Source organism: Saccopteryx bilineata, chromosome 2 (assembly GCF_036850765.1).
Source record: "Saccopteryx bilineata isolate mSacBil1 chromosome 2, mSacBil1_pri_phased_curated, whole genome shotgun sequence".
NCBI classification, from domain to species: Eukaryota; Metazoa; Chordata; class Mammalia; order Chiroptera; family Emballonuridae; genus Saccopteryx; species Saccopteryx bilineata.
In genome coordinates, this window is record NC_089491.1 from 375,115,426 (window position 1) to 375,138,649 (window position 23,224).

The 23,224-nt window shown below is 51.7% G+C and overlaps 2 protein-coding genes, 1 long non-coding RNA gene, 1 other non-coding gene and 1 pseudogene across 7 annotated transcripts in view; 2 read left to right on the plus strand and 3 right to left on the minus strand.

The window, feature by feature from the left end:
* STARD3 (StAR related lipid transfer domain containing 3) overlaps positions 1-7,401 on the minus strand; it is a 30,811-nt gene extending 23,410 nt beyond the window's left edge. For 3 of the 4 annotated variants that reach the window (XM_066263738.1, XM_066263740.1, XM_066263739.1), the window contains exon 1: positions 7,250-7,398. The gene's annotated coding sequence lies outside the window, so the exon portion shown is untranslated. Of the gene's footprint in view, positions 1-7,249 lie in introns of all 4 variants that reach the window. The other variant, XM_066263741.1, reaches the window with a different exon arrangement.
* TRNAT-GGU (transfer RNA threonine (anticodon GGU)) lies at positions 2,725-2,800 on the plus strand. Its single transcript has one exon. It is a non-coding gene; the product is annotated as a tRNA-Thr (tRNA).
* Positions 7,402-8,295: 894 nt separating the features above from the next.
* Positions 8,296-8,817, minus strand: LOC136322679 (small ribosomal subunit protein uS13-like; annotated as a pseudogene).
* A 212-nt stretch (positions 8,818-9,029) lies between these two features.
* PPP1R1B (protein phosphatase 1 regulatory inhibitor subunit 1B) lies at positions 9,030-18,161 on the minus strand. The gene is made up of 7 exons (XM_066263743.1): positions 17,657-18,161; positions 15,927-15,987; positions 15,604-15,626; positions 15,121-15,196; positions 11,328-11,522; positions 9,926-10,045; positions 9,030-9,838 (listed from the first exon to the last, which is right to left on the minus strand). Exons 1-7 carry the CDS (start codon positions 17,735-17,737, stop codon positions 9,789-9,791), a joined length of 606 nt encoding a protein of 201 aa, XP_066119840.1. The 5' UTR covers positions 17,738-18,161; the 3' UTR covers positions 9,030-9,788.
* A 1,749-nt stretch (positions 18,162-19,910) lies between these two features.
* LOC136327027 (uncharacterized) lies at positions 19,911-22,905 on the plus strand. The gene is made up of 2 exons (XR_010729546.1): positions 19,911-20,215; positions 22,601-22,905. It is a non-coding gene; the product is annotated as an uncharacterized lncRNA (long non-coding RNA).
* Positions 22,906-23,224: the final 319 nt, after the last annotated feature.

The window sequence follows — 23,224 nt, forward strand, 5'->3', positions numbered from 1 at the left end:
GGACAGGGTAATTAAACCACAACTGTCCTCAAGCAGCTTATAAAATTAAAAGTCATAACCACTGCTCTATATTGTTTTCATACAAACAATAGATAACGATTATTTATTGAGCACCTGTGCTCACTGTTTTAAAATCTTTTTTTTTTTTTTAGTTGATTCATTTTAGATAGAGGAGACAGAGAGAGAGAGAGAGAGAAGAGGGGGAGGAGCAGAAAGCGTCAACTCCCATATGTGCCTTGGCCAGGCAAGCCCGGGGTTTTGAACCGGTGACCTCAGCATTCCAGGTCGACGGTTTACTCACTGCGCAACCACAGGTCAGGCCTGTGCTCACTGTTTTAAACCCTGTATACACATTATTTCACTTAATCCTCATGATAATTCTATGAGTTAGGCATATTACTATCTGTTTTACAAATGAGGAAACTGAGGCACTGACCTCATCTGGGTCACAAAACAGAATTAGAACCCAGGAAGCCTGATTCAGGAGTCTCATTCTCAACCACTATGCTATTATGGACAAGGTGCTGCAGTAACTTTTGTTGTCAAGCAAGTTTACTTTTATATTTTTATGTAAACAGATATATTAGTCCTTATCTTTATGATATTTGATCTGGGTTTCATTTCTTTCTTCCTTTCCAAGTGAGAGGAGGGGAGCTAGAGAGACAGACTTCCACATGCAGTCTGACCAGGATCCATCCAGCAACCCCTGTCTGGGGCCGATACTCTGCCCATCTGAGGCCATGCATAGGAGCTATTTTTAGTGCGTGAGGTGGAGGTTCCATGGAGCCATCCTTAGCACCCAGGCGGGGCCAATGGACTTGAACCAATTGAGCCATGGCCATGGGAGATAGAGAGAGAGATGAGAGATGAGAGATGAGAGATGAGAGAGAGAGAGAGAGAGAGAGAGAGAGAGAGAGGAGAGGGAGAGGGATGGAGAACAGATGGTCACTTCTCCTGTGTGCCCTAACCGGGAACCAAACCCAGGACATCCACATGCTAGCCGACGCTTTACCACTGAGCCAACTGGCCAGGGCTGGGTTTCTTTTTCCTAACCTAGACCCTCCCAACACCAAGGGTGATGAATGTAGTCTTCTATATTTTTCTTAAACTTTTCTGCTTTTATACTTTACATTGAAAAATGTTAATCAAATTGACATTTGTGTGTGTGTGTGTAACAGGGGAAAAGGGTATAATTTTGTTTGAATAACTTTTTACTGCTTTTCAATTAGAATTTTATCATTTGTAACATTATTGCCAGAATTTATTTTGTGTGTGTGTGTGTGTGTGTCAGAGATGGAGAGTCAGAGAGAGGGACAGATAGGGACAGATAGACAGGAATGGAGATGAGAAACATCAATTCTTTGTTGCGGCTCCTTAGTTGTTCATTGATTGATTTCTCATGTGTGCCCTGACCAGGGGGCTACAGCAGACTGAGTGATCCCTTGCTCGAGCCAGCAACCTTGGGCTCAAGCTGGTGAACCTTGCTCAAACCAGATGAGCCCGTGCTCAAGCTGGCGACCTCAGGGTCTCGAATCTGGGTCCCCCACATCCCAGTCAGATGCTCTATCCACTGCGCCACCGCCTGGTCAGGCGCCAGAATTTCTTTTATGTTTATTCACCTATGTGTTTATTCTTGCTCCTTCCTACAATAAACAGGGCTTATTTGTTTTGTTTTTATAATCTGATGGAAAGATCCACTGCATTATACTTGTAAAAACTGCTCTATTTTCATTCATTTGTTTTGAAATAAAATACAGTGTTAGTTAAAAGTCACACCTGCAATATTGTAATTGTGACTGCATAGAATTATGATCATTAATTTGGGAGAAAACTGGCATCTTTATTGATTGGGTTTTCATTTTCAGGAACAACATATACCTAATGCACATGTATGTTTTTGCTTTTGTGATTGAACTTTTATTTCTTTTCAGCCCTCCACATACCAGTTTTTTTAGTTCTTTGATTGAAAGCAATAAAACTACTCTAACAAACAATTTTAAATCAACTGAACTCTACAGGTTAGTTCTATCGACAAGAAAAAATAATAATGGGTCCAGAAAGAACAGATAAGCAGAATAAATAGGTCTGGGGATCTAAATAGCAGCATGTAACGAACATCCCCAGCTCCCACCATAAAAGTGGGAGGCTACTATATAAAACAGGAGGAAGCAGCAGTGGGCAGCAAAAAAGAAAAAAAAAAAGCCTCTATTTTAAGCTTACTTTTACTATTATTAAAGTGAATAGCATGACAAGTTTTACTCTTGATGATCAGTTCATCGTTCCTGGTATTAGATACTGTATTTCCCCACATATAAGACGCACTTAAAAAAATAAAAGTGGCGTCTAAAACCTGGCTGTGTCTTATACAGTGCTTACAGATTTTTTTTACTTGCATTTCCCATTTTTTCGTGCTTGTTTTGCGCTCATTGTTGAAGACAGTGATTCATCATCAGACACAAATGAGGACAAGCTAATGGATAGGAGTTTTGACAGTGATGAGGAGTTGTATGAATTTTATGATGACTAAAACTTGAGTTCAATAACTTTATGTAATATTTTCAAATGTCAGGCCCAAAATAAAGGTGCGTCTTATACATGGGGAAATATGGTAAATCAATTTTTTTCACTCACCTTTCTTTATTAACATTTTCTATATTCTTTCAACAATTTGAGTATTCTCTTTTCTCTTTGATTGTCTAAGCATTCAAAAATATATGTATATAGGCCCTGGCCGGTTGGCTTAGTGGTAGAGCGTCTGCCTGGTGTGCAGGAGTCCTGGGTTCAATTCCCAGCCAGGGCACACAAGAGAAGCGCCCATCTGCTTCTCCACCCCTCTCCCTCTCCTTCTTCTCTGTCTCTCTCTTCCTCTCCCACAGCCAAGGCTCCATTGGAGCAAAGTTGGCCTGGGCGCTGAGGATGGCTCTATGGCCTCTGCCTCAGGCACTAGAATGGCTCTGGTTGCAACGGAGCGATGCCCCAGATGGGCAGAGCATCGCCCCCTGGTGGGTATGTGGGTGGATCCCGGTCAGGCGCATGCGGGAGTCTGTCTGACTGCCTCCCCGTTTCCAACTTCAGAAAAATTAAAAAAAAAAAGTATATAATTATTATTTTGTTTCTTTCATTCTAAAATCTGTTACTAGATCTTATCTTATTACATGGGATAAAGTATACCCCAATATACAGTGGTGATTGCCATACTTTTTTTCTTCCTAATTCTAACAGTTCACCATTCAATATAATTTTTTCCCTAAAATATACATTTTACCATGTTGAGAGTCTTACAATCACTAGGCTGAAATTATTATTTTTTAAATTAGGGTTGAATATTAAATTCTATAAAATAATGTTGGGATATGCTGAAATGAAATTTTTCTCCATTATTTTTGAAATTAGATGTTAATTAGGTTTTCTTTTGTTGAATCATTTATGCATTCCTGAAATAAAGCCTTTTTAGTCATGGTATAGTCTTAGAATAAGAACATTGGACTTGAGCCTGACCAGGCAGTGGCACAGTGGATGGAGCGTTGGACTGGGATGCTGAGGACCCAGGTTCGAGACCCCGAGGTCACCAGCTTGAGCGCAGGCTCATCTGGTTTGAGCAAAGCTCACCAGCTAGGACCCAAGGTCGCTGGCTTGAGCAAGGGGTTACTCGGTCTGCTGTAGCCCCCCAGTCAAGGCACATATGAGAAAGCAATCAATGAACAACTAAGGTGTCACAACAAAAAACTAATGATTGGCCTGACCTGTGGTGGCGCAGTGGATAAACGTCGACCTGGAAATGCTGAGGTCACCGGTTCGAAACCCTGGGCTTGCCTGGTCAAGGCACATATGGGAGTTGATGCTTCCAGCTCCTCTCCCTCCTTCTCTCTCTCTGTCTCTCCCTCTCCTCTCTAAAATGAATAAATAAATAAAAAATTAAAAAAACAACAACTAATGATTGATGCTTCTCATCTCTCTTCGTTCCTATCTGTCCCTATCTATCCCTCTCTCTGACTCTGCAAAAAACAAAACAAAACAAAAACACTGGACTTGCTCATATTATAGTGGTGTGATTACACTAATAATCTTCGTTCATAATTTCATTGTAACCATCTTTGGCATTTTTTAGTTTGGAATATCATGTCTTAAAACTAAGGCCCTGGCCGGTTAGCTCAGTGGTAGAGCGTCGGCCTGGCGTGCGGGAGTCCCGGGTTCGATTCCTGACCAGGGCACACAGGAGAAGCGCCCATCTGCTTCTCCACCCCTCTGCCGCGCTTTCCTCTCTGTCTCTCTCTTCCCCTCCCGCAGCCAAGGCTCCATTGGAGCAAAGTTTTGCCCGGGCGCTGAGGATGGCTCCAGGCGCTAGAATGGCTCTGGTTGCGGCAGAGCGACGCCCCAGATGGGCAGAGCGTTGTCCCCTGGTGGGCATGCCGGATGGATTCCGGTCGGGCGAATGTGGGAGTCTGTCTGACTGCCTCCCCATTTCCAACTTCAGAAGAAAAAAAAAACAAAAAAACTAAGAATAAACTTTTTTTCCTTTTTAAATGTTATTCCTTTAGGGCAGGTTTCTCAAGTTTGGTTCTCTAGACATTTGAGCCAATAATGTTTCGCTCTGGGTGCTGTCCTGTGCATGTAGGATGTTTAGCAGCATTTCTGGCCTATAGCTGCTAGAGGCCAGTAGTACAGCTCTCTCCTCCACCACCTTGTCCAGCTGTAACAATCAAAAATGTCTCCAGACATTGACAGATGTCCCCTGGCAAACAAAAAAACTTCCAGTTAGAAATCCACTGGTGTACGCTCCTAAAAGTTTAATGTTTGTGAAAATTTCCCTATAAAGTCATTAGAACCTGGTATCTTTTGTGGAGTGGATGGAGTTGTTTCTTTTTGAATACATTTATCCAGTGGGGTAGTCAACATCACAATTTGAACAAGTCTTATGATAGCTCCCAATGTTCTCTCTTCTGCATGTTCCCCTTTCTTATTTACCCGTTCTTCTTGAGCAAATGCATTTCCTCTGGTTATATATCATGCTTGCTTCCTACAGCATTCCAGATCTTCTCTCCTCTACAGACCTTCTAGAATTCCAGGTTAATATAGGTATCTGTGTTTTACATATATATTCCTGGATATTCCATAGGACCCTACACACCATACATCTAAAATACAGTTTATGGGCTCACACCTTCCCAAATCCCATCTTCTATGAGCTTTACATTCTCCATCACACATCACAGACTTAAGACCCAGACAAGATTTTGCTTTTCTTTCACTTCACTTTGAATTACCCAAGTTCTGTGGACTCTACACTTAAATACTAAGTATTGTCTCTTATTTGACACAGTGCTGTCATTTCTGCCTAGACTACTTGTATTAATGAAGTACTATGTATTAGTGAAATAGTAACTCAGAATTTTAAAAGCCAGAAGCCATATTTATTTTACTGAATATTCTCCAACTATTAAAAACATCATTTGCCTGACCTGTGGTGGCACAGTGGATAAAGCATCGACCTGGAATGCTGAGGTCGCCGGTTTGAAACCTGCACTTGTCTGGTTCGACGCTCTGCCCATCTGGGAGTTGATGCTTCCTGCTCCTCCCCCCTTTCTCTTTCTCTCTCTCTCTTTCTCCTCTCTAAAATGAATAAATTTTTTTAAAACATTAAAAAAACATCATTTTACAGTAAGAAGGGAAAAGGCTAAGACTCAAGGCCTAATGAAACAATAAATCAAGAAATACATTAACTCAGAGAATTTTCTATAGAAAGAAGCCTTAATCTCTATATTGGCCCACTCAAATTTTGCTTTAGTTACTTTGTAGTTAAAGAATAATTGTCAAATTTTCAGAAGATTTAAAATTGGAATGCATATGTAATATATTGAGGGACTTAAGTCTGAAAAGGCATTTAAAATTAAGTGTAAAGGCTATATCTAACTAGGTCAACATAGTAGGGACACAAAGTTCTATACCTAGGTTCAAAAATTGAAACATAACTTCTAGTTTATTGCTAAACCAAGCAATATGGAGGTTCATGGTAACTAAAAGGAAAGAAATAGAAAACATGGGCACTGTAAAGGTCTTTTGTGGCTATTTTGGAAATGGAATTCTATGCTACTGTAAAAATAGTCATATACTTACATTATCAAAGGGTCTTAAGCAAGGTAGTGACACTATGAGACTTGTGTTTTAAAAGGATGACAGGAGTTACAGTTTGGAGACTGGCTGCAGGCAGCCAGGATTGGAAGCTGCTGGGAAGCCGCTGCAATCTGGTGAAAACACATCCATCCACAAAGGTATAACAGAAAAGAAGGAAGTTAGCTGGGCTAGGTCTCCGCTTAGATGTGAGAATTGAGGGAGAAGAGAAACTGTAAGATAATGCCCAGGTTTTTCACTGGGATGGGGCGTGGCTGGGGAAGAATGAGTCTGCAGAGGAAAAGACCCGTTCAAGTTCAAACACAATGAACTCCAGCTGAAGTGGTGTTGTCCAATGGGCAGGCAGCTAGCTGGATGCCCCAGTCTGGGGCTCCAATAAAGGCCTGTATTTAAGTTGTAGATCTGGGCGCGTTTTGGTATTTCGGTGCTGTAAAGCTAAAGCCCTGGGTGTAGATGAGACCGTCCAGATTCGGTGTACAGAGTAAGGGATGGAGCCGAGGAGAATGTGACATGGTATTTCCACTGACGGGGCAGTAGGAAGAAAGTAAGGGGATGTTGTTGCGGAGGAGCCCCCCAAATTGGGAGGAGAGTACCTGTCAATCATGTCAATTAGGAATGAGTATCACTGGTGTTATGCACCTCTACGAACTGGAGAAAGATACTTTAAAAGGGCCCTTCTTTTTTTTTTTTTATATCAATTAAAGTCATTTCAAAGAAGTTGAAGGAGACCGGATATCAGTTGCACAGACCCACCGGAACGCGTAGGTATTTCCCTCATTAGGAAAACCTGACCCGTCCCCATATCTAATTCCTGCCCTTAATACCCAGGGACCGCCCCCCTCGCCTCTCCCTTCACAGTAAACAGGGAGGCTCTAGAGAGCAACCCGGGACGCCCTCTCGGGACCCACTCCGGTGGGCGAGCCGTGGAGGGTCAGTGACCCCTGACCCAGCGCGCGAGCGAGAGAGGCCGAGCAGAGGAAGGGGGCGGAACCTAGGACGCAAGGGGTTTGGGAAAGGTCGGACGGAACCAAGAACGGACACCGGGAAGGAAGGCGTGATCCGCTAGCAAGACAGAACCCTCGCAGCACTACCCGGCACCGGGGACTTCTGCTGGACCCACCTGCTGCATGTCAGCCACCGGCCCGGCTCTTCTACCCAGCCGCACTCGGCTCCGCCGCCCCGGGAGCGCCTCGGAGCGGAAGGGGATCTCGCAGCGGCGCCACTTCCGGAGAGCGCACAAGGACGTGCGCAAGGCCTCAGCCTCCGCCCCCGAGCTCTCTAGCCCCACCCCCAGGGGCCGGAAATGGGGGCTGCAGCTTAAGTTAGACTTCAAGAGGGTCTCTCTCTAAGACTGAGGGAATGGGAAAGAAGCTGTGGGGCATGGTCTTTATTGAGCCACATAGGCTTGGCACAGTGGAAAAAAGGGGATTGAATTTCCTAAGATGTGGCCTGTGATGCGGGGGAGGGGAGGATGACAGGATTTGAAGGAATTACAATTACTTAAAAAAATTTTTTTCTTTTTTTTTTCTTTTTTCTTTTTTTTTCTTTTTTTTTTTTTTAAAGCTGGAAACAGGGCGAGACAGTCAGACAGACTCCCCCATGCGCCCGACCGGGATCCACCCGGCACGCCCACCATGGGGCGATGCTCTGCCCACCAGGGGGCCATGCTCTGCCCCTCCGGGGCGTCGCCTTGTTGCGACCAGAGCCACTCTAGCGCCTGAGGCAGAGGCCACAGAGCCATCCCCAGCGCCCGGGCCATCTTTGCTCCAATGGAGCCTTGGCTGCGGGAGGGGAAGAGAGAGACAGAGAGGAAAGCGCGGCGGAGGGGTGGAGAAGCAAATGGGCGCTTCTCCTGTGTGCCCTGGCCGGGAATCGAACCCGGGTCCTCCGCACGCTAGGCCGACGCTCTACCGCTGAGCCAACCGGCCAGGGCAAAAAAAAATTTTTTTTTGAGTTTAGCTAAAGAGGAATGGCGCGAGAGAGAGAGAGAGAGAGAGAGAGAGACATCGATCTGTTCCAGTATGTGCCCTGACCAGGGATTGAACCAACAACCTCTGTACTTCAGGACAATGCTCTAACCAACTGAGCCAGCTGGCTAGGACCACAGTAATTCTTGAAATACTTTTTTTTAGGTGTATAAACTATTTATTAACAAAGCCTACAGATTTATTTCTTCCTGGACACACCCACAGTACGACTCCTGGCCCATGGTCTTGGCGTGCTGGCCTCTAACACGAAGACCCGAGAAGTGGTGCAGCTCTCTGTGGGCCTGAATTTTCTTCAGCTACTCCAGGTCTTCATGAATCTTGTTTTCTAGACCATTGTCCAAGACCTGGCTCTGTTTTCGATCCTTCACATCCTTCTGCCTGTTCAAGAACCAGTCTGGAATCATATTGGCGTGGATTCTGCATAATGTGATCACAGTTCCACCTCATCCTCTGTGTGCCCTCCTGCCATCTTGGTGAGGCAGCTTTCCTCAACACCCCATGAGCATATCTTCACCCCTCACCCTTAGGTGCAGTGAAGGCAAAGGCTGTTTTCCGCCACCCATAGATATGGGTGTTGAGTACTCACAAAATATACCAGAACTTCTCAGGAATCACTAGAGACACTGGGGCAGTAGCGTGTAGGCCTCATATGGAAGCCTGAGGCAATCTTACTCTCCTTCTTCCCCAGCCTTTCAGCCATCACTACCAGGATCTAGAACTTTTTTAGTCCTTCCTAAGAGTGTTCTGAACTTGTTTTCTTCAGGAAAGACTCCCAGACCAGAGGACTGGACAATAGGGTCAAGGCCCCGACCCTTGGATGACCACCAACCAGGTCTTCCACATAGGGCGGGGGGCAAACCTGTTACTTCCTCCTCCCTTTCCTTTTTCCTGAAAAAAGGAGTCTCAGCACAGTTATTTACAAAGATTTATTACAGCACAGGAGAGGTTCAGGTCTGGAGTCAGAGGGGAAGGAGGCAGAGCAGCTGGAGGACAAGAAGAACCTGGCTCCCCTCAATGTGTGCCCCCCTCTAAAGATGTATACTAGGTGGCATTCCTGACATCAAAGCACAAACAAAACACAACAAAGCAGCCTCTGCCAGTCCATCTTCCAGGCACCCAGGCTAGGAAGCAGGAGTGATAAGGGGAAGATTTCCAAAGTATAGAAGCTATGGAGAAGGATGCCTGAATCCTCAGTCCCAGTAGAAGCCAGTAAGAGGGGTGGTGACCGGAAACCCCCTATAGGAGGAGAGGGGATGGAGAAGGATCTAGGGCACCTACAGGTCTCTGTACCCTCTTTCCTCAGATCTTAGGGTCCTGCCCTGTGGGTTTTCTGTACCCAAAGGAGAGGGTTTGGGAGTAGAGTTGTGAAGGATGAATCTTTGTCCCTCTATTACTGGATTTTCCAAGCAAGCTTTCTCACATCCTGCCTCCCGCTGGGTGAATAGGGAAATGACTGGCAGGGATAGGCATCAGGCGGCAAGTGCCTAGGACTCTGGGCATCAGCCAAAGGTGGGCAAACAAGCAAACACAGACCAGCTTTAGTCTTCTAGAATTCAGAAGCTGCAGCCCTAGCAAGTGAGAGGAAGGGTGGAAAATAGGGTGGGAAGAGCGGGTTTCTGGGGAACAGTGAAGCCCCCTCCACTTTCTTCTGGGAGATTCAGAGCTGAGTGCCTATGTGCCAGGCGCAGGGTGGGCAGGGCACTGTGGGTCCTCCTGGGGCTCTGCAAGACAAGCAGAGGGACTCAGGGCCTGAACATGCCTGCCAAGATCCCAGGTCCACCTCCCTGTACCCCACTCCCCAGCCTCACCACTTAGTGCGGGGTCCTCTACTCGGTCCGCAGAGCTTCCATCTCTCTGGGGCTCGTCCAGAGGGGGCGGGCGCTCCCAGGGCCCCTCCAGTCCCTGGCCACAGGTTGTTTTCTGCCCAACTGGGGACAGAGAAAAAGGGATAAAAACATCCGACTGTCCTAAATTATGAGCTGAATGGCTGAGGCTAAGCTTTCTGAGGCCGTCAGGGTATAGTGGAGAGAGTACTGGACTAAGACAGCTATGCCAGTGACTAGATACGAAGGGATGACAAGAGGGAGAGTGTGTAGATTACCTTAAATAAGAGAGCAGTTAATACTGTGCCTAGCCCAGTGCTGGTGTCCGGGAGCCACTCTGGGAGTGGTGGTAATTGATCTAGCCCCTCAGTAGTCTTGTCATTGGTTCCCTCTGTTGCCTTTCCAGAGGGAACAGTCTCTTCTCCCCTCCTCTCTGCCTGTGCTGGGGATCTCAGTGGGAGTCACTTAACTCTTCCAGCTAGAGCTTTTGTTCCCATGGCTGATGTCCCGATGGCCAGAGAAGCAGAGAGGAGGCCCAAGCCATTTTGTTAGGGTATAAAGACTGGGCACATCAAGCAGGGGTGGTTAACTGTTTTCATCCCCATAAATAATGGGACTAAAAAGTTTCGTGTGCACCAGGAGGAATAGATATGGTGCAGTCTTCCATGGTCAGGCATGGGACAAACAGCCATGAAGGTCTAAGATCTTCCTGCCTAGAAATTCTCTGGGCTTTGGGAACCTTCGTGGAGATTGTTGGATCAGGGGCCTCTGGCTATGAGGCCCTCTGTGCAGGTCTTAGGCCCCTTCCTCTCTCTCTCTCTTCTCAGGTAACTAGGGTTGAAGGTGCAGTGGACCACATTGGTTCTTGAATCCTAGATTCTCCATCTAGACACTAGAGGGCACCCTCTCACCCCGGCCTGGGAAATAAGAGGAGAAACAGTTACAGAGTCCTGGAAAGGACTTAGCCAACCAACCTCCTCTGCCTCCCAGCAGAGACCTTATCCCGCGTTCAGAAATGCAAGTGATGGAGCCATTTGACACCCTTCACCCTCTACCCCTGCATCTCCTTGTACCCCCTCACCACCATGGACGGAAAGTCCTTTCTGGGGTCCAGCTGCAAAATTCATATGGCCTTGCCTTAGTTCTTAGGGAAGAGAGGAATTACTAGGAAAAATCTGATTGGGAGAGGTACTGAGTCAAGGATGGGAGCAGCCCAGGTGTCGGGTAAGGCTGAGCGTGAGGCATCCCGTGGGGTGAGAGGATGGGGAGGCCCTTGCAGTGTGATTGCAGTTCTCACGTGTGAGAGACTGTGAAGTGGGAGGGGTGTCTCAGGACTCCACCTGACCCGCAGGGGTGGGACCCAGGCTGCACGGCCCATGCAGCTTACCAGACCCCCTGCCGCCCTTCAGGACTTCAGCCTGGCTGTCCTCCTCCTCTTCCTCCTCGTCCTCCTCGTCCTCCTCTTCCTCTCTCGGGTAGCCCAGCTCCCGCAGCTCCCCAAGCTCATCCTCCTCCTCCGAGGCCTGGTTCTCGCCCAGGTTGCTGATGGACTGCAGGTGCGACTCAGCAATGCGCTGCACAGCTGCCGCAGCGGCACCCAAGAAGGCAGGGTCAGCCAGGCCCCAGAAACAGCCCCCGCAGCTGGAGAGGCACGTGGCCCAGCCCCCAGCCTCCTTCCGTGGGCCTGAGGCAGAGCGTACTCCCTCAGGGCTCTAGTTCAGGAGCTGAAGGCTGGCCTAGCCAGTGGTGGCGCAGTGGGTGGGATGTCAAGCTGGGACGCTGAGGCCCCGGGTTTGAAACCCCACGGTCACCGGCTTGAACACGGGCTCATCCAGCTTGAGTGTGGGGTCACTGGTTTGAGTGTGGGATCATGGAAATGAGTCTGTGGTCGCTGGCTTGAACCCAAAGATCGCTGGCTTGAACCTAAAGGTCACTGGCTTGAAGCCCAAGGTCACTGGCTTGAAGCCCAAGGTTGCTGGCTTGACCTCAAGGTTGCTGGCTTGAGTAAGGGGTCACTGGCTCAGCTGTAGCCCCCCGTTCAAGGCACATATGAGAAAGCAATCAATAACTAAAGTGCCACAATTACGAGTTGATGCTTCTCATCTCTCTCCCTTCTTGTATGTCTGTCTCTGTCTATATCTGCTGTCTGCCTGTTTTTGTCGCTCTCACTGTTGCATGCACACGTATGCATGCGCGCGCGCGCGCACACGCACACACACACACACAAATAGAGCTGAAGGCCACAGGTCAGCCTCCTGGGGGCCAGACCAGGGCTGAAGCAGCAGGGGGTAGACTCTTGATTATACTTGGCTCTTAAGCTGCCCAAAGATGCTGGCCCCCTCAGAGGCTGGTACCAAGCTGGACAAGACCAGACGGGCACAACAGCAGCTTAACATTCCCTGGCTGGGGAGGTTGCTTATTCAAGGACTTGGTACTGGACATAGTGTCCACCAGCTACAGCCCCAGGCAGAAGGCGCAGAGCCTCTGGGCCAGGGCCCAAGGGATTTGTCCCTTTCAATTTTGGGGGCCTTCCCAGCTGGCTTAGGGCTCACTGCTCACCCCAATCCTGCCCACCCCTATTGCTGGGCTTGTCAATACCTCCTGGCACTGCCCATCATAGATGTCACTTTATGCGCCTCAGCACCAATCTCTAAGAGGTAGGAACAATTCTGAGACTGAGAACACAATAGTCTGCAGCCAGAGAAGCCTGTGCCTGGGGATGTGGTGTGCTCAGTGCGGCCTCCACAATCTTGACCCACATCCCCAAGCCTCCAGCTCCCTCTTTGGTGACCTAGAAAGCAGCAAACACCACCCACCCCCCAACAAAACCAAGGCCTGCTGGGATAGGGCCTAGCAAGGGAACTGTGTGGGCAGCTGGAGAGACGCTTCCAAAGGATGGAAAGGAAAACCAGGCAGTTCAGAGAAAGGGCCAGGGCTGGGGGGGGGGGGGTCTAGGAGAATGGCGGGGTTCAGGGGACACTGTGAGGAGTGGCTGGGGCAGAGGCAGCAGGGGGCCAGGAGCGGGTGGGGTTTTAGAGCATTTGGGTCCCTAAACTCATAGCCCACAGACAAGATGCTGAGGAGCTTGGAGCATAGGGCCTGGGGTTGCCACAGCTTCTCCTCTCAGAAAGCCCAGAGGGGCAGATGCAGGCTGGAAACCTCCGGTACAGTGAGCAGGGCACCGCACTCCTGCCAACTCAGGGACAGGCACAGAGGGTGCATTGTGCATGCCCACTGCCCCGCCCTGCCTCGAACTCCCGGCCCAGTGCCTCCCGCTGGCTCTGGGCAAGCTACCCAGGCAATAAAAGCACAATAAATCACCCTGCCCTGGCCTTGGGGACGCGGCAAAGCTCCACCTGGAGCCAAGTGTGAGAGCTCAGCCTTGGGGAGACCCACTCAAGCCAAGACTCAGTGTTGTTCGCCCTCCCCAGGGGCCCCTGGCTTCGCCCCTACAAACCCTGGCCCTGCCAGGTGCCTTCCCTTGCCCAGAAAGGGCCCAAAGCCTACAAAACAGTGCCCTTCAGCTACAGAAGGGTCCTCTGAGGGTTGGAGGGAGGGAGAGGGAGAAGGGGGTGGTGCTCTGGCAGCTGGAGGAGGCGAGTTCAGTTCGTGAGCCACAGTGACAACAATAGGTATGTGCAGTGCCTGTGCTGGCACCCCGTGCTCTCCGCGTGTGCAGCGCCTCGTGCTCCAGGGCTCTGCCCCCCTCCACTGTCTCCTTTCTCTGTCTCCACCTTTGGGGCCCTGAACCCCAACCCAGGTCTCCCTTGTTACGCTCAAAGGTCCCCAGCACAGCCCCAGTTTCCCGACTGTCCACCCCTGTCCTGGCCTCCTTCCACTCCCGGTTCACCCACTCAGACTCTCTGAAGGCAAAGTCCACAGGGGCAGTGAAGTGCGCATGTCTGGCCGTTGCAGGGTGCCCAGGAAGCCTCGGCCCTGCTCTCTTCACCAGGCCCTCTGCCCCACGCTCACAGTCACTCAAAAGACCAACAGATGGTTTTTCCTTCCATCCACTCACTGCCCCCACAACCCAGGGCAGGGAGGAGGGATTTCTTATATTCTCTTTTGAGAAGATGCCCCCATGCCTGCTTCAGGGGTCAGCCTTTCTCACATCCCTACAGGTGGTTAGTCCTTCCAGGTACTGAACCACGGCACTGCCTGCTTGCTGTCCCTTCATCTTCCGTCCTGAGGGAAGAGAAAGGGCCCCTGCCTGTCTCTCCTCTCCTCTCGGCCTCTCCTCCTTGCTCCTAACCCGGGCAAGTGGGCTGACAGGTGCACCTGCTGGCCTTGGCTGGTGCTGGGAACTCATTACACCCACCTGGAGGGAGCGCTCAGCACAGCCTTGCACCCTCCCTCCTTCCTTCTGGGTTCCCTTCCTCTCTCTGTAGAAGGAGAGGGCTGGCCAGGGGGGAAGAGCCCAGGGCAGGAGCTGAGTTGGGGTAGGAAGGCATTCGAAGGCTTAGTGGGGAATAGAGTGCCCCACACTCCAATCCATCCCACCTTCTCTCCAGGTGTGTCTCCCTCAGCTCCCTGCTTCAGGCCAAGTCTCCCAGCTGGCCTTAAAGACCCCCGGGAATTCCCACCTCCTCCCCTTTGCACACCTCCTTCCTGGAATTCCGGTTCATCCTTCAAATCCAGGCTTAAACATCTCTGTAACTCTCCCTGACTCTTTGACATAGGGCCCCAGGAGGAAAGGGACTGAATCTCATTCCCTTGTGTTGTCCAATGCCCACCAGTGAGGCCTGGCACACCCTAGGTATTGTGCTAGAGAAACGACTTGCCTTTTAATACAGAAAGGAGAAGCACTCAGCGTGCAGACCTGTGCATGCGTTCTGTGAATGGGAGAGGGGGCAAGGGGTGCGGCGGGCCGGGGAAGATGCCTCGGGAGCTGGGAGGAGCAGGCAGTGTGGAGCTGGTCTTACCCTGAGGCCTATGCTTGTGTTAAGCCAGTGCCCCCTTCTTTCACCCACAGCCGCCCCACCCAGAGTCTCCCAGTGTGTGTTGTTTTTTTTTTACAAGACCAAATTGGAACCGAATTGGTCTCTAAGAGGAGTTGGGGGACACAAGACAATCCCTCCCCATTGACAAAAGCTCAACACTTCCCTTCCCTCCCCAATGTCAGATGTCAGTGCAGTTTGAGGGGTCACAGGACAGCCAGACTGATGGGTGGGGGATAGTACCTTTCAGCGAGGGGGGGGTGTAGGCACAGGGGTTGGGCCTCTTCGACTTGAGGTGATGCCCCTCTCCTGAGGCTCTCTGCCAGGGAAAGCGCCAGGTTAAGCGGGCTCACCACAGGCCCCTTCCCTCCCCTGTCCCTCTGTCCATCCCATCCATAGCAACCTGGGCAGACCGGTCTAGCCTCCACTAACAGGCCTAGGTGCTTGGGCCCCTCAAGTCCTGCACTAGGCTGAGGCCGCCCCACTCTTTTGGAAGGGTCTCCATAAACTGTGGCCTGGCTCAGGGTGGGGACCCTCGGTTCTGAAGGCCTCACTCCAGTCTAAGAAGGGCAGAGGGTCTGCCTGTGACACCCTGTCACCAGGCACTCTCACCAAAGGTATCGACTGATATGCTAATGTGCCCTCCTGGGTGGCACCCTGTGCCAGTGGGAAGTAGTGCCAGGCATCCCACCACATCCCTCCTTCCATCTGCCTCTGGAAACTCACCTGGTGGGGGGAGGCCTCCTCCTCTGAGGGAAGCCATCCATGAACCCAGGGAGGAGGAACAGAGAAGGGGGGAGAAAGAAAGAGAATCCAAATTACTTTCCCCAAAGGGTCAGGCTCTGGGGAAAAAGAAAGCGAACCCTTTCCTTCCTAGAGTTGGGAGGTGCCTGGCAATAAACGCACTCAGGGAGAGCTGGGCTTCCAGACCTTACCCACTCCCGCCCCCGTCTGCGCTATCTCCTACTCACGGGACTTTGGCAAGGGCCTCGAGAGGGCATCAGAGTTAGGGCGGGGCCAGGGCTGGGCAGGGGCAGGGAAGAGCCCACCTGGTGAGGAGTGCTCAGAGAGCCGGAACAGCATGGCAGGGGTTGGTCTCCTGCGCCGGATCTAAGGAGAGGAAGAACGAGGTGGGGAGGAGGGAGCGCAGGACAGACACCTACAGCCCATCCCTACTGAACACCCCCCCCCCCAGCAGCAGGGAACAAACAGTGCTTTGGAATCTCCAGGGAATCTTTGAATCAAAGACTGTCAGAGCTGAAAGGAACTCTGTAGTTCACCCAACCCCCTCATTTTACTCAGAAGAAAACCTCAGGCTCAGAAAGGTTCAGCAAAGTGCTCAAGGCCACAGAGCACATCACATCAGAGGAACAACTGACTCCCATTCCCATACCCATACCACTCCGTAGCTACTCCACAACGGGCATCTTCCCTTTCTATTGTCCCCTACGAAGGCCCTTCCTCTCCTGTTTATTTTGAAGACATCAGACCTCAAGCGCTGAAGCTGTGGAAGGCGCCCCATGGACCACAGCACCCACGTGGCCCTGCCCAACTAAGGTCAGCCCAAGGGCTCCAAAGAAACCGGATCCAGCTGCAGAGGGAGGCTGAGCCCAGTCACTGCAGGGACCTCCAACCTTACACAGAGGCTCAGGTGTGGGCCTCAGCCACGGAGCCCTGGGGCCCCAGGCTGTCTCTGGGGCCTGGGGCTGGACCATCTAGCAGTCTCTCTCAGACTGTGGAACTAACTCTTAACCGATCCTCATAAAAAAGTGAATAGTTGTGCCCTCCTTGGTACACAGCCAAGCTGAATAGTAAGGGTAAGGGCCAGAGTGGGCACAGAGCACTCCCAGTAACTCCCCCCACCTCAGCCTGGCAATCAGATCAACTGTCACTTAATTAGGTCCCCTCTGAGCTCCAGGGAAATGCACAAAGAGAACCAGGTGAATTGAGCTGAAATGGCCACCTCCCCTGCCAAGCTTCCAACACTACCCTGCAGACCAAAAGCTACTTAGGCCTAGGACCCAACTGCCCCCCTCTGTGGTCCCCTGTCTCCCCTCAAAATGACTTGGCCCTGCTCTCACTGCTCAGTTGGGAGCCCACTGCCACTCAGCAACAAGTGAATGCCACTAAGCTCTGGTGGCCAGGGCCTCCTCTCTTCTCCCTCCTACCATCCCCTCCCTACGTCTGGAGGCCTCCCAGCCACCAAGAAGGCTCTCCCAGAGACCTCAGTGTCCCCTGTGAACAGGTCTGGCTTCTGTGATGGTCACCCCCCCCCCCACACACACACACACACACACCATGCTGTGGCTCTGTCTAGGGCCTGACAGCAGAAGGAGATGAGAACAAGGTTCAGGCGACACCAGCCCAGGCAGACAGCGAGGATTAGCCCCGCAGTGGAGTTGGGGGCCCCCGCTCTAGATAATGGTCGACGAGGTTTCTCACGTCTGAATGGCCCTGGCTGGGCCCGGGAAGCAGCGGCCCCGGTGGCAGCTAGGGACGGAGGACACTGTGCGGGGTCCAGAGGACGGTCCCCCCTCCCAGAGCAGCCTGGAACGGCTTGTCCGGACGCTCAGACGACCATCACCCGGGATTCTCTGGTGCGGGGATCAGGACAGAGGCCCCGGGAAAAAGTTGCACGAGTGTCCAGTGAACTTCAGGCGCTGCCCTGCGGCCCCGCCGGGTCGGGACGGCCTGGGGTTCTCCGTCGCCCCCTACCCCCAGGCCAGCGCGGACCCAGCGGCGCCCGGGGCGCTGCTGGAGTGGGGTGCGGCCCCCTTACCATCTCCACCTGGCGGGGGTCCAGCTGGCTGGGGGGCGCGGGCACCGAGAACTGGATCTTCTTGCGGTCCTTGGGGTCCATGACGGGCTGGGGTCCTTGGGGTCCGGTCCGTGGGGCTGGGTGCGCGGCTCGCGGTCCCGGGCGTTGCTACCGGCTCGCTGGCCCGCGCTGCTCCAGGCGTCGCGGTGCGAGGGGCGAGGGGCGGCAGGGCCGTGCGCTCCCCGATAAAAATACCGCGCGGTGAGGGCCACGCGCGGGAGGAGAGGGTCGCCGCCGCCCCGCCCGCCCCGGCTCGCCCACCGCTCAGCCCGCGCCCGGTCCCTCCGCGTCTCCACCCGTGGGTCCCCGCTCGCTACTCTGTCTCCGCTGCTGCCCTCCTTCCTTTGCTCTGAGTGGCTCTGCGCGATTCCTCTATCTCCCTCCCGTCTCTCTCCGTCTGGGCTTCTCTCCCGGCCTCACCCCTCAGGCCCAGCCTTGGGGACCCCGGCCCGGCCCCTCACCTGGGACTGGCGCCCGGGGGTTTGATGGGAGGGCTCAGGAGAAAGTGGCCAATGAGCACCGAGAAGCGTGTTCTGGGCTCGGGTGGGGGGGCAGAGGGGGAGCGTGAGCCAGGCCCGGGGAGCAGGCTGGGGCCCCCTGCCGTCTCCCCAGAACTCGAAGCTGCATTATTGATGGAGTCCAACAGGGAGGATAATGTGGGGAGGCCGAGGGGGGAGAGGGGCGGCGGGGACTCTGGCTTTAACCCCTTCCTGGCCTGGGCCCTTGGAGTTTCACAGAGAGACCTGTTAGGTCACGAAGGGAGTGCCACCAGCATGTCACGCCGTGAATGGGGGTGTCCTAGAAAGCGAGTGAGTGTGAAAGAGAGGGCTGTGTGTGGGAGGACACGTGTCAGTCATCATGGCAGGGTGTGTGTGTGTGTGAGTGTGTGAGTGCCAGTGGCCCTGTGTTGCCTATAGCTGGGGTGTGTGAGGGGGGTCGGTGTGGTATGAGTGCATGTTAACCTGTGAGTAAGTGTGTCAGAGTGTCAAGGATGCAGTGTGAGTGGCAGGGTGTGGGAGGACTACGTACGTGTGAGGGAGGATGTGGGTGTGGGGGAGGTTGTCAGAGGCTGTCAAGGTGATGGGCACGGGTGTGCCAGCTTGCAGGTGGCAGGGGTACTGTATCCCCAGCTCTAGCCTGTGTGGTAGAGGGACTGAGGTTGGGATCCTGTCTGATGTAAACTGGATTCACATGTCTCCTGCCTTTCCTCCCCAGATCTGACGGAAGGAAGACAGAACCAGCCCAGGGGGGCAGGGCTGGGGGTGGTGGGGGCTGCCTGTACCCGAACACGTGCCGTCACATGTGTGTGTTTGGTGCATTTGGGAACAGAGCTGAGGGGAGAGGTGCGTGCTCGTTTCTGAGCTGTGAGCCTCTCTCTCTGCAGAGGTGCTTTTGTGTCTCTGGAGGCTGGACAGGGAAGGCGCTGGCCCTGTGGGTTGGATTGTCCCTGTTTCTCTGTCCGGGCCCTGAGTGTCTTTGCAGGAGCCCACGTTCCTTCTGCGGGCCTGTGGGTGAGGGTCTGAATGCTTCTCTGTAGCACTGACAGGGTGCTTGTGTGGATGTGTACAGATGCGTGTGTCTTTCTGGGGCTCTGTTTGTGTTGGCTGTGTTCTCTCCTGGTCTCATGCAGGCCTGGATCAGTCAGGAGCCCTCCCCCAACCTCCAGCAACTTTTCCACTCTAGCCCCAGCATGCTGGGTCCTTGGCGGAGCAGGACGCCAGAGGAGTCCTGTGGAAACGGGTCAGGGGCGAGATGTCGGGCCCCAGAGCTGATGTTCACTCTGGAAGTGAGAAAGAGGGTGGCAGGAGGGCAGAGCTCTGCACATGGGAGTTGAAGGCCCTGGCTGCTAAGCTCCACACCCCCAACTCCAGGCCTGGCTCAAATCCAGCTATGTTTGTTGATTTATATGCTTGCCGGGAAACAGCCGGATGCCAGGTTGCTAGCCCAGGGGTGTGGGCATCTCTGGCAAACCCTAGCTTGGCCCAGACCCCTCTTTCAGATGGGGTGTGGTGGGGAGTGGCAAAGACTAGTTTGGCAGTGCCTTGGGAGGGTAAATAAGGAGGTTCTGAAAGTCAGGAGGAGTGTGGGAAAGGCGCCGCCCAGGCTGTAATAATCTGAAAGGCCACTGGCCATGGTGGAGCTGAGGGGCCTGTGGCTTCCAGTGCTGGAGGGTGGGAGGGTCCTGGGGTGGGATGAAGGGGACAGAGGACAGCTGGATCGGTAATGAGAGGTCAGGGGCAAGGAGGCATCCCCACCAGTTATACCTTGGAGCCCATCAGAGCTGAGATAGACCTGGGACCACAGAGGCTGGGGTGCATTTGACCAGGAAGGACTTGTTTAAGGAGCTTCTACCAAAAGGATTAGGAAAAATGCCCGTGATCCAGGCTAGGGCAGCTGGGAAGGGAGATCTTCCCTCTTAGCCATGCCTGGAAGATGGAGTGTTTGAAGATGGAGGGGAGGATCTTTACCCTCTTCCCCCAGCCTGTGTGGGACTGAGAGCTCTGGCTGCTCAACCTTGAGGTAAAAAGGGGAGGGCAAAGCCGACTGACAGAGGTACAAGCACAAGGGGTGGACAGACAGGAAGGAGGAGGAAGGATGATAGAGACAGGAAGCGAGACAGAGAAAGAAGGAGGTAGAAAAAATGGAAAAGAGACAGAGAAAAGACATGTGAGAGATGGAGAGACAAAGGGAGAGAGAGAAAGCGTCACGAAGAGGAGAGAGGCAGGCGACAGAGATGGAGAGAGAATAAAAATAACTCAGCATTAAGATAATTGCAGCTCACAGCTCTACCCTCCGTTAGGAATTAAATGAGGTTTTATTACTTTGATTTTTCTCTCCTGGATCCTACGCAACTTCTCAAGAACTTAGGCAAAAGTTTTTCGGGTGGGTGGCCAGGTGGTGGGGGCTGCGTGGGTGACAGAGGAGGAAGGGAACAGGACTGCTGGGAGCTGGCGTGGGTGGAAGTGTGGGCAGGGGTAAGAAGTGGGGAGGGGCAGGTGAGGAGGGGGGCCGACAGAGGGAGGCAGCCAGAGTCAGGCCCACCCCAAAGGGGCTGAGAAGCAAGGGGCCAGGGTGACCTCCATTCTCTCTGACTTAGAATTCATCCTATGCAAATGAGATGTAAAAAAATGATATGCCACTTTTTGAGTATTATTCTTGAGCTAGATGCACAGGTGATTATATCCAAGGGGGAAAATTCAAGACCTTGTTTGATATAACTCCAATTGAACTATGGGTCTTTCTACTTGTGCTGACAAAAAAAAGTGTATCATAGGGTGTTTACTAATGTACCGTAGGTCTGAGCACACTATTTTAAGCACACAATTTCTCTTCACATCATTGCCTGGTGCTTGCCACAGTGCCTGGCATTACAAGAGGGACTACATTCACTGTCTCTGGAAGGTGAATTAAGGAGGGTGTTGTGAGGCCCTTGCCTTCTTTCTGGGAGGTGGGGAGAGTGGACAATCGGGAATATTCCATCCCTTCACCAAGCAATACAGTCTCATGGACAGAATATAAACTCAGGAGTTGGGCAGACCTGAGGAAGAGTCTTAGGTCTATAATTTACTGGGTGACCTTAGAGAAATTTCTTAGTTTCTCTGGGCCTGTTTCCTTGTGTTTCTAAGCCCACCTCATATGTAGCTGTGACAATTCAATAAGAAATGAATAGAAGGCAGCAGGAAAGGAGAGAGACCAAATGCAAGATGGATGGACTATGTAAAAGAAACCATAGGCACGAGTCTACAGCGGCTGAGCAGGGCTTTGGGTACAGGACATGTGGACCTCACTCAATCACAGGGCCACCAGGAATCAGAGCCAACTCAACTGCACGAACAACACACACACACACACACACACACACACACACCAGCACAATACAGGGACACACACACACACACACCAGCGCAGTACAGGGACACACACACACACACACACACACACCAGCGCAGTACACACACACACACACACACACCAGCGTAGTACAGGGACACACACACACACACACACACACCAGCGCAGTACAGGGACACACACACACACACCAGCGCAGTACAGGGACACACACACACACACACCAGCGCAGTACAGGGACACACACACACACACACACACACATACACACCCAGCGCAGTACAGGGTTCCTGGTAGGTCTTCAAGAAAAGTTTTGGCTACCCTGGAGGACTACGGGGTTCAGTCCGAAAAGGGCCAGCAGATGGCGGTATCGGCTAGGGTTTGAGTGCTGCAAGGTTGGCACCTCGAGCCTGCAGTTAGGCATCGTACTGGTAACCTTGGCACCAGTGAGTTGACGGAGCTGGCAGGTTGGCATGTGGCAGCTGGGAAGGAGCCCCCAGGATGCCCCAGAAGCAAACTTAGAGAAGCTGGGGAGCACTAGCTGGACACACTGGGGCATCTTTCCCTGCCCCTGATGGTGACGGTAGTGGTGGTGGCGGTGATAGGGAGAAGGGGCGGGTGGGGAGCATTCCGAGTCCTGCCTCTGGAGAGGAGTGGGTAGGGGCACTTCTAGCAGCAGCACCCGTGGCACTGGGATAGGTGGGCAATCATCTGAGACATTCATATACACACTATTCATTCATCTACAATATTATGCATCCCTTTGCTCATTCAATAAATTCCCATTGGGTGCTTTTAAGAAAAAAATTAACTTTATTGACTTGCAATTTATATACAATAAAATGTACCAATTTAAAATACACATTTCTATGAGTTTTTGGAAATTTTATAACATGAGCACTATCACAATACAGAACATTTTCATCACCCCAAAATATTCTCTTTTGCCCCATGCAAATCAACGTCCCCTCTCCCTTCATTGGGTATATCATTAGTCTGGGCACACTGTTTTGAGATGTATCCTTCCCACTATCTGTTTTTGCATTATCACAGGCCTGCCACAGTGCCCATAATACAGCAAACACTACACGCTGCAGAGGGGCTGGATTGAAAAATGAATGAATCATCATGCCTGACTTGTGGTGGTGCAGTGGATAAAGCATCGACCTTGGAAATGCTGAGGTCGCCGGTTCAAAACCCTGGGCTTGCCTGGTCAAGGCACATATGGGAGTTGATGCTTCCAGCTCCTCCCCACCTTCTCTCTCTGTCTTTCTTTCCTCTCTCTCTCCCTCTCTGTCTCTCTGTCTCCCTTTCTCTCTCCTCTCTAAAATGAATAAATAAAATTTTAAAAAAATGAATGAATTGTCCCAATACCACAAAGGTTGTGGGTTATAGTCTCAGTTAGGGCATATACAGAAACAAATCAATGTTTCTCTCTCTCTCTCTCTCTCTCTCTCTCTCTCTCTCACACACACACACACACACACATCGATAAATGAATGGATAAATACCTAAGTCAAAGAAATTGACTACAGGTGACATATATGGAGCATTTACTCACTGCTGGGCACTGGATTAGGCCCTTTATATATATTATCTCATTTTATCCTCCGTAGTATCATTCCATTTTCCAGACGAGGCAAATGAGGCTCAGAACTTTTTGCCCAAAGCCTCACT